At 35.8% G+C, this 11,350-nt stretch overlaps 1 protein-coding gene across 3 annotated transcripts; it reads right to left on the reverse strand.

Annotated features, from left to right (window-relative positions):
* Window positions 1-8,303: 8,303 nt before the first annotated feature.
* LOC116144455 (protein TPX2-like) lies at window positions 8,304-9,813 on the reverse strand. 3 transcript variants are annotated; one of them, XM_031429897.1, is made up of 7 exons: window positions 9,735-9,813; window positions 9,585-9,641; window positions 9,270-9,299; window positions 9,096-9,197; window positions 8,916-8,975; window positions 8,747-8,841; window positions 8,304-8,664 (listed from the first exon to the last, which is right to left on the reverse strand). In XM_031429897.1, the coding sequence occupies exons 1-7, from the start codon at window positions 9,765-9,767 to the stop codon at window positions 8,535-8,537; spliced, it is 507 nt and encodes a 168-aa protein (XP_031285757.1). In that variant the 5' UTR covers window positions 9,768-9,813; the 3' UTR covers window positions 8,304-8,534. The 3 variants fall into 3 exon arrangements, with proteins under 3 accessions (XP_031285757.1, XP_031285756.1, XP_031285758.1); XM_031429896.1 differs by having other exon boundaries at window positions 9,570-9,641; XM_031429898.1 differs by lacking the exon at window positions 9,270-9,299.
* Window positions 9,814-11,350: the final 1,537 nt, after the last annotated feature.

Here is an 11,350-nt window from a genome sequence, read left to right on the forward strand (position 1 = left end):
CTTGTGTCACCGTCCTTAAAAATCTAAAAATTATTTAAAAACAAAAATCAAATGATCAATTGTTAACAAGAATCCTATTGGCCATGATATATATATATATATTAAGGGTAGAAAACTCTTCTTGGAAAATAATGACCATTTTTCGATGGATCACTTGGCATTGCCTTCTTAAATTTATCAAACAATTAGATAAAAGAATACGTGGTTTCATCAGATAAGATTGAATAAGAAAATGCACTGTTTGACTGCTATTATTAACTCTTAAAATAGGAGCGAAATCATCCCGTACCGATTGGTGTTGTAGGTGGAATCGAATACAATCACATCGCCATAAATGATAAAACTTGTAAGCAGAATGAGATACTGCATCAACCCAAAAACAATGAGTAATCTGTTCTTCATTGTCTACCTATATGGTGAAAGTGAAAGAAGAATTCTTCTCTTGCTCATCTTGCATATACTCAAATAACATTTCTGCATCATCTCCGTTTCTCAAATCCCTTTCATGGTGTTATATATCTTTTTGTGTGCATCAAATATTTTCTATTTTCCCCACCTTTAATTCTAGGATGCTAAATTGTTGATGCATAGGAACATTTGCTGCCGAAAATTTCTGAGTCAAAGCTTTTTGGGCAACCAAAACATTACGGTGAGATCTTAATAGATGTACTTTTCTTGGGGTTGTCAAGGAATGGTTATGAGCTTCTACAAATATACTAACAACATAATTCCCAGATTTTGTCCACACCACAGCAAGCTTTGCATTACAACCCCCTCTAACTATCCCATGACGTCTCTTTTTTTCACTAACTTCTTCTTTCATTGTTGTTCCTTCCTTAAAGCACACATACTCCTTCCTTACTATGACAGTCGTCTCTTAGTTCTTCTTGCTTGAATTAATTCTAACACTAAATCTAGCCTCTTTAGCATATATGTTGTAAAAATCATGTACATCATCTAATGATGCAAATTCTTGACCTACTTTTGGCTTCCGTTCATGTGGTACTTCAAGTTCATAAGTATTATCTATAGAACTTAATAATGGTTGGTCAATTACTTTACCAAAATCTTTTACTTCCATGTCTCAAAACTGAAAAAAGGATATATGTAGAAAAAATATTATTTATATGTAGAAAAAATATTATTAACTAAAAAAATATTAATCAATCAAAGTATAAGTAACAGGGAATTAAAAAAACTAAATATATTTGATTTGACCTACAGCATAACAGAACAACGAAGTACTTGGTACAACCAAACCAACTTATGTCCGTAAGTTAACATAGCAACTAAATAAAATATTCCTTAAAACTAGTGAAACTTAAAACTCTAAATTAACTCAATCAATCAATTACTTATTTATAATTAATTCCTATTTCTAAACAGGTAAAATTTATAGAATATATAAAACTTGTAAAAGAATTTAAAAATAAAATGAAATATGTTGTAATTGATTAATTCTATGTTCAGAGAAATTTACAAATATAAATAAAACACATTAAACCCTAACCAAAATTTTATGCCATAAACCAGCAAAATATTCAACAAGAGAAAACAAAATTAAGCTATATAATTGGAAAAATGGTGGAATAGAATATATATATATACCCCCACGCTTCGAGACCCAACGCCCTCGTTGGTCTTCTTTCTAAAGAGCGCCCGCCCTCATCGGCCTTTACTGCCCTCCCTTTGGGTCTTACTTCGCTTAGAAACCTGTTAGACCCTAGAAGTCTGTCAACAACTCTCCTTCTCGACCCCTCGGGGGGCCCACTAGGCCCAACTGCATGGGCTCCACGTCGGCCTCTTTACCCCTTGAGTGACTTTGCGGATTCCCTTTCCTTGGGGTAGACCTTGCGTAGGATCATGCTCTGATACCATTGATAGGAACCCACTCCAATAACTTAACAATTTGGGCTGGGCCTTGGGTCTTTCATGGGCTTGGGTAGAACTCTCCTTGGAAAACCGGCTTGCCAAGGGAGGGTGTCCAAGCCTTTATGACCCACATGCCCACCATTTTCCCTTTCAATGTGTGACCTACGCAACACCAAAGAAGTTTGTCGATATGGCTGTAGGCGCAGATATACCCAATCACCAACTGCGAATTCCCTCTCCATTCTGCCCTTATCATATGCAGACTTCATTCTGGCTTGGGGTTGTTGAAGTTGAGATCTTAAGTTGCGAAGAGTTTGATCTCTAGCTTGCAATGTTTGATCTACAGCCTCAACCTTCCTTGTACCTGGGACATAAGTGAGTAAGTTGGGTGCCGACCTGCCATACACCACTTCGAAGGGGATTTTGCGAGTAGAAGCATGTAGGCTTGGGTTATAACAAAATTTAGCCCAAGGAAGCCAGTGCACCCATTCATGAGGTTTGGAACTTGTGAAACAATGTAGGTACATCTCCAAGGTTCAATTTACAGCTTCGGTTTGCCCGTCAGTTTGCGGATGATAAGATGAGCTATAGTTGAAACTAGTCCCCTGCAGAGTAAAAAGCTCCTTCCAAAAAACACTCAAGAAAGTGGAGTCATGGTCACACACAATAGAGTTTGGCATACCATGAAGCTTGAATATATTTTCAAAAAATACTTGTGCCACTTTTGGGGCCGTGTAAGGATGTGCTAATGGGATAAAGTGTGCATACTTGGATAGCCAATCCACCACCACAAAGATTAATGTTTTTCCCTTTGATGGGGGTAGTCCATCAATAAAATCCATAGAAATGTCAGTCCATACCTGTGTAAGGATGGGTAATGGGTGGAGAAGGCCAGCTGGAGTTTGGTGGTCAACTTTATGGCGTTNTAAAAACATAAGCATGACTCAGCACCACATACCCACTAATAGCAACTAAATAGCTATCAGATACCCAACTAAATAACTAAAGAGTGGTGGCTAAAGAATAGCTCAGAATAGCTAAACTGTAGCCCACTATTATGACTGCATGTTGACCAACTCAACTTAAAGAAATAAAACATTTGACTAACTTTACTTACGATATATATACAAGATGACTTAACAACTAAAATAATGGAAATCTAAAAGGACCATAATGCAGACACGTGACATTCCTCCCTTGTTGAAAAGGGTCCTTGTCCTCAAGGACTAGAAAAATCAGGAAACCTTGCTTTGAAAGAGTCTTCTTCTTCCCACATAACTTCTGTAACTGGAAGACCTTGCTAGTGGATTACTAGTTCATGTTGACGGCCTCTCTGGTGACTATTCAGAATCGCCATGGGCTGAGGCTGTAGAAATCCTGAATCTTTTGACATAATTGGCAAGCTTGAGTCTGCCGTATTTCTAACACTCAACTACTTCTTAAGGAGGGAGACATGAAACACAGGATGAATCTTAGTTCCTGGAGGTAGGTCCAATCAATAAGCTATTGCACCAACTCGCTCCAGCACTCGATAAGGCCCATAAAAATGTGGTGAAAGCTTTTGTGACATGCGCAACACCAAAGAAGTTTGTCAATATGGCTGTAGGCGTAGATATACCCAATCACCAACTTTGAATTCCCTCTCCATTCTGCCTTTATCATATGCAGACTTCATTCTGGCTTGGGATTGTTGAAGTTGAGATCTTAAGTCGCGAAGAATTTGATCTCTAGCTTGCAATGTTTGATCTACAACCTCAACCTTCGATGTACCTGGGACATAAGTGAGTAAGTTGGGTGCCAACCTACCATACACCACTTCGAAGGGGGTTTTGCGAGTAGAAACATGTAGGCTTGTGTTATAAAAAAATTCAGCCCAAGGAAGCCAGTGCACCCATTCATGAGGTTTGGAACTTGTGAAACAACATAGGTACATCTCCAAGGTTTGATTTACAGCTTCGGTTTGCCCATCAGTTTGCAGATGATAAGACGAGCTATAGTTGAAACTAGTCCCTTGTAGGGTAAAAAGCTCCTTCCAAAAAACACTCAAGAAAGTGGAGTCACGGTCACACACAATAGAGTTTGGAATACCATGAAGCTTGAATATATTTTCAAAAAATACTTGTGCCACTTTTAGGGCTATGTAAGGATGTGCTAATGGGATAAAGTGTGCATACTTGGATAGCCGATCCACCACCACAAAGATTACTGTTTTTCCTTTTGATGGGGGTAGTCCATCAATAAAATCCATAGAAATGTTAGTCCGTACCTATGTAGGGATGGGTAATATGTGGAGAAGGCCAACTGGAGTTTGGTGGTCAACTTTATGGCGTTGACAAAGATCATAGTGCTTGATGTAATATGTTAGTGTCTTTTTCATGTTCTTCCAATAAAAAAATTCCCTTAGTCTGTGGAAAGTCTTGTGAAAACCTTCATGCCCACTGCCATGTATCTCTTGGAGAATGATAGGAATTAAATCTGAATTTGCAGGTAGGTAAATGCGATCCTTAAAGAACATAATTCCATCCTGATTCTCCCATGGTCTGAGAGCCTCGCCCTGTACATGTAACTGATGGACTTTCTGCAACTCTAGGCGTGATTGGTTTTCAACTTTGATGGCCTCTAACCATTGTGGCAAAGGGCTAGAGATTGCATTAAGTTCCTCTCTTCTTGATAAAGCATCTGCAGCCACATTGTGCTTCCCCTTCTTGTACTCAATGGAAAAATCATAGCCCATTAACTTTATTAGCCATTTTTGTTATGGCTTTGTTGTTGTTCGTTGCTGCCAAAGGAATTTGAGTCTTCGTTGATTTGTTCGCACCACAAAATGACGTCCTAATAAATATGGTCGCCATTTTTTTACTGCTAAAACTAGTGCCATCAACTCTTTCTCGTAGGTAGACAACAAAAGGCTCTTTCCCTTCAAGGCAATGCTGAAAAATGCAATCGGTCATTATTCTTGCATGAGGACAGCTCCTAACCCATTTTCAAACGCATCACATTCTACTATGAACAAAAGATCAAAGTTGGGCAATGCTAATACTGGGGCCTGGGTCATGGAATGCTTCAACTCCTTAAATGCTTTATTTGCATCTTGAGTCCAAGAGAAACCATCTTTTCGTAACATGGTTGTTAACGGTGCTGTAATTTCTCCATAACCTGCAATAAACTTACAATAATAACCGGTTAGTCCCAAAAAACCTCGCAAGGCTTTGACAGTAGTAGATTTCAGCCAATCCACCATTGCTTTAATTTTCTCCGGATCCACCTTTACACTTTTTTCACAGATGATATGGCCCAAGTATTGAACTTGGGTTTGTTCGAATTGGCATTTATTTATTTATTTATTATTATTTTTTTTAACTGCAAGATGATGAGCTCTCAAAATAGAAAATGCAATTCTGACATGCTGCTCATGCTCAACCCAAGTACGACTATAGATTAGGATATCATCAAAGAATACCAAAATCAATTTCCGTAAATGAGCTTTGAAAATTTCATTCATAAGAGACTGAAACGTAGAAGGAGCATTAGAGAGCCCAAAGGGCATTACCAGGAATTCAAAGTGCCCATGGTGAGTTCGAAAGGTTGTTTTATAGACATATCGGGAAGCCATACAAATCTGAAAATATCCATATCAGAGATCAAGGTTTGTGAAGAATTTAGCACCACATAGCTCATCCAATAACTCATCAATAACTGGGATTGGGAATTTGTCCTTCACTGTCACTCGATTAAGTGCCCTGTAGTCCACACAAAACCTCCAGCTCCCATCATGTTTTCTCACCAACAGTACCAGAGAGGAAAATGGGCTTTGACTTGGTCGTATTATTCCTTGAGATAACATATCCTCCACCATTCACTCAATTTCTTGTTTTTGGAAGTGAGGATAACGATATGGATGGACACAAACTGGACCTACTCCAGGTTGGAGGGGAATATTATGATCATGAGTGCATGGTGGTGGTAACCTTGTGGGTGCCTAAAACAAATCACCAAACTCGGTCAGCAAAAAATCAAATTCAACACTGGATGTTACCTCAGAACATGTGTCTATAGTTTGAATTGGTTGGGTGGCACAGACTTGCAACATAAATGCTCGGCCTTGACTTTACCTCAGAGTCTTAGGAATGATTTCTCCCTTAAGAGCAATAAGTCTAGAGGAAAGTGATCCTTGTAGCAGCACTTTTTTCCCATTTATATTAAATTGCATCTGCATTTGACCAAATTCCCATAAGATAGGACCTAGTATGCACAACCACTAGGCCCCTAGGACAGCATCACAACCTTTTAAGGACAGCAAGAAAAAATCAACTTCTACTGTTATGCCTTGCAACGTCAATGGCACGTTAGTGCAGCGGCCTGGGCTTGATGATTTTTCACTATTAGCGACCATCACATTAAGTAAACATCCAATTTCAGGCTTAAGACCAACTATTTTGGCAAGCCCATGATGAAGAAAATCATGAGTAGAACCGAAGTCGATTAGAACTGTTAGCAGGGTTTTACCGATCCGTGACTGTATACGCATGGTTTACAGAGATTAAACCCCTACTAGGGCGTGTAAAGAGATAGCTGGCATCTCATCTTCTTCGCAATTATGGTTGTCTTCTTCCACAACCTTTGAAAGCTCTATTTCTTTTACCGACTCATGTGTACTTTTTCTGCAAATTTTTGGAAATACATGAGAAGGAGAAAATACAAATTGAGTCCCACTATTATGTAAAATCTCGACGTTTTACATTTTGTATTGGATTAAAATGTAATTAATTGTACATAATTCCTAATAAAATTTGACATGAAACCATTGCATTGGGTTTGGGTGTGTATTTTTACATTTTGCATTAGAGTTAAATGCAAGTGCGTTTGGTTTAGGGAACGTTGTAGTACTGGAAATGTTATATTAATTAAAAAATAGATTCTCTTGAAAGTAGAATGCTTAGGAAAATGTGTTTAGTTAGATTAAAATAAATTGGTGGATATATTATATTGATATTTTTGGTTGGGAGGATAAATTGATGGGTATGTTATATAGATGCCCTCCTTTTTTAAAATTAATATAATATTATTTTTATTATTGTTTTTTGAATAATTTCTTTTTAATTCCCTACATTTGAAATTTTGCTAGAATACCATAGTTATATAAAATTTTAATTTGTAACAAAATCACCCCCACTCACCCCAAGCCACTATCGGCAGCCAGCCACCACTGTTGGCACCATTGGTAGTCGTTGGAATGGCGCATGACTGGTCGAATTTGACCGGCCGTGTGCCGGCAAAGCCGTTTTCAGCCATGGATCACAAATCCATGGCCATTTCACGGCCACATCTTTAGCCGTGAAACGGTCAAATCTGGCAATTTCTGGACATGGATCATATATCCATAGCCGAAAAAGGCCTTACTAACGCACGGCCGGCTAGATCTAGCCGGCTGTGCACCATTCCGATGACTGCTGGAGGTAGTCGGCAGTTGGCAGTGGTGGCCGGCGGCTGGCAACAGTCTTAGGTGGCTGGGGTGGCTGTGGTCTTAGGTAATTTGGTTGAAGTACAAAGGTAGTTTTGTCTATGAGATTAAAATTGTTCATAAATTTATTGTAAATTGTTTAGATAATAAGGGTATTATTGTTCTAAAATTTAATTAATAAATGGTAAAATTATAACAAAATTAAGATTACCAAGTAATTTTAAGACATATAAGAAAATGAAGGTAATTAGATTACCTCCTATATTACCAACAATAATTATTATTGATTTTGAAATATTATCAAAATCTTATGTTACTTAACAACCAAATATCCAAATGTGATAATAAAGTAATATAAGATGATATTAACAGGAGATTACCCCAATCAAACACGCCCTCCGTTAAATTTTACATGACATGACAATGCATTGGTCCCGTTAATAAGTAATTTTCTTGGGGTTTTATATTTTATACTTGAGTAAAATATAATTTTACGTAGCCCCTAAAAAATTTTATTTGATATAACAATGCATTGGGCCCCACTAATGAGTAATTTTTTTTTTTTTTATTTCATTTTATTGTAATGTACTATAATAAAATTTTACATAACCCGTTGATGAAATTTTATATTATATGACTTTTTTATCGTTAGACCTTAGATTGATCTGATGGTTGGGATAAGGGGTATATATATTAAGTCCTATACAAGTGTTTTAAGTGTAATTAAGTAGTAGTTCAAATCTTAAAGAACTGGGCTAGTGGGAGGGAGGTTATTCAGTCTTGGCAAAGTCCTCAGTTCGAGTTTCACTTGTGACGAAGTCTTTATTGGTGGAAGTCCTAGGTTTGAGTCTCCCTTGTGACGAGGTCTTTACTCTTTACGGGTGGGATAAAGTAGTAGTTCCAAATTATGATACAGTTATTGAATTATATTATATATATATGTGGTTGCAACACTTGATGGCAAGTGATATGCAGGTAAAATCAATTTGTCCATTAATATCAAAACATGATTTACACCAATCAAATCAAAACTTCACTTTTATTTGACTAGTACAGGAGTTGCTACTATTACACACACTCACTAGAGGAGATTTTGACAATGAAAGTCATTAAAATTAATCTAGTAATTAAGAGCTACACTATGAGACTAATGAAGGAAGCATTAAGAAGAGTTATTTGGGTGCATTCTCATCAGTTGCTTTTATTTAATAGAATTCCAATTAGCATGAGAGTTTCCAAAACCGTAGAGTTCATTCCCACTAATAATGCAGCTCTTCCCATTCACCATTCTCATACTTGGCTCTCTTGGAACTGTCAATGGCCGGCTTGATCTTCACAACACAAAACAAACCATCATCAAATTGTTAAGTTTCTCTCTAATCAGAAAAAGAATAAATAGATGTATTGGTATACCTTTGTGGGAAGAAAGGTCTATCAAAATGAGGCATCAATTGGGCTCTTGGAACCATCTCCTTTCTCATCAAACGTACCTCTTCTTCTTCTAACATCTGTTATTCAAATTAATACAAAAACTAATTAACTATTATAAAATAAATATAATAATTAAAATATAAATAGCTACCTTCTGCAACTTCTCAACTCGTTTCTTGTGTATCTCCATGAGATATAACTTGGTTGCAACCTGTATGATTGATTTTTTTTTTTTTTTTTTTTCTCAATTTAACTTTCAAATACAATATATCCAAAGCTCAAAGTAAAATTTGGATAGGAATAGGATGATAAATAAATTAAGACTACTGACAGAATAGTTGAACATAGCTCGTTTCACAGCTCTTTGTTGAGTATGGAGTGTGAACTCTAACGGCTTCGTGTTGTCCTTTGTCGTGGCCGCCTTTGGTGTAACCTATTATATTGGACATACATCAATTCAAGCACAGTTTCAAGACTGACTTTTTTAAGTATATAATAAAGTTACCTTATACTTGTTCACTTCCTGATCTTTTGCCTGTGCACCAAATCCAATATATTTCAATTCAAATCAGTTATTTTATTTATTAACCATTCGATCAAATAATTTTAACCAATCAACCAAAATTAGCCATGTAATTTCTAGCATGGCTAGCTATGACAACTTATTTATAAAATTACTTCTAACATTTGAATAGTTTGGAAGGAATAATTTGTATAATTAGAGATAAATTAAACAATTAGAGTAAATGATGGGTGACACATTAGTCTATAAGGAATAATTTGTATAATTTGTTTGTACACGTACGTGCAGGGGTCTCACCATTCCTGAAGCAGTAGAACTCCATGTAACAGCAGACTGTGAACCAGCCTTCACAAACTAATTAATATTGAAACAAAAACAAATTAAAAGAAAACATTAATTTAGAATTATAAAAATATATATAATACATATAACAATAAACTAAACAACCTTGAGCGCTGACTTGGCGTTTGCTTTCTCCATTTTTGGGGGGAGCAAGTAGCTAAATTGGTTTAATTATATTAAACACATTACATTGAAACAAAAGAGAGAAATGATGAGCATTTAAAGGGATGCAATTAAGGTTTGGAGATTTGTAATTGTCTTAGTTTTGTTCAAACATCACAAGCATTTGCATATTGCAATTTCTTTCTTGCACCAAACTGTCTGATTAAATTTCCTTCTCATGCATACATATTTGTCCTAATATGTTCCTTCAGATCTCTTCTTTGCTATTCAATTTTTATTTTTATTTAAATTCCTTCTTCTTTTAACTAACTCATCACATCACTCTTCATATTTTTATTGCTCAAAACATACTCACTTCACCAACTGACAACCCAGCTACTTATTGCAAACCAAAATATTTTCATAAAACATTTTCCCGATGAGAAGCAAAACATAGGATATAAATTTTGTATACATCATCAATTATTATTTTAAACCATATCATAACTTAATTCATCAAATTAATGCTACATCGATCTTTTGAGAAGCAAAAATATAGTGTACAAATATTGTATACGTATCATTATTTTTAGTTTGTAAAACGAGAATTAATTGGAGCTTAGCATGAATTGCACTATCATTAACTAAAATAAAGGAGAAATGAAGCAAGGTTTAGTGAGTGATTCAAGTAACATGGTTGAGTTGTCTAAACCTGAAGATTATTAATTAGTGAGTGGACTATTTGTTTTTTAGTTTAGTTCATTTTCCTCCAACTAATTCAGATCTCCTAAGAGAGGCAAAAAGAGCAAAAGGGTTGTTAACCACCCACTTTCAACCATTTCTTGTTAAGGCCGTTATCTAACCAAGAGCATATTTTATTTAATTAATTAAACAAGTTTTAATTATTATGATTAGCCTCACTTCCATTTTCTCACCCTAACTTTATTGGATTAACAATTTCTCATCCCAACTTTTAGAAACTATCAATATTCTACCCAATTTTAAATTTCAAATGTTAAAGTTTAACAATCAATAGGTATTTACGTCTTTTTATTCAATATATATAACTTTAAGAAAAATTTCTAAATAAACCCCAATCTCTATCTTAAATTAGAAAAATAACTCAAAGACAAAGTTATATAAATAAATAAAAATAAAAAATAAAAAAAACACTAACTAAATATAATTGACAGCTATGGTCATAGAGGATGCTACTCAGCCAGGCTAGACCCAGAGCCATCGCTATTGGCGCTTGGCCACACCATGGCCACATTGGGAGTGAAAAAGGTCTTCATTTCGCTTAGCCCTCAGCTGTGGAAGGCCGGTGTAACAGCCGCACCACAACCGAAACTTGGGTGAGAAATGGTTAATTCGCCAAATCTTGGGTGGGAAAATGTAAATCAGTCTTATTATTACAATAATTAATTAGGCGTGGTATAATTTAGGCTTATGATTACTATGAATGCACGTCATATAGTTAAAGTTAGGTGATGATTCGAAAATTAAACCACCAACTATATGCTTAAAATTCAAGTTTTATGATCATAAAACGACATAACCAATCAATATTATACGGCTTTTAACTAATTGAAGAAACACTGAATGGATAAACCTCACAC

This window comes from Pistacia vera, unplaced genomic scaffold, assembly GCF_008641045.1.
Source record: "Pistacia vera cultivar Batoury unplaced genomic scaffold, PisVer_v2 Contig445, whole genome shotgun sequence".
NCBI lineage: Eukaryota > Viridiplantae > Streptophyta > Magnoliopsida > Sapindales > Anacardiaceae > Pistacia > Pistacia vera.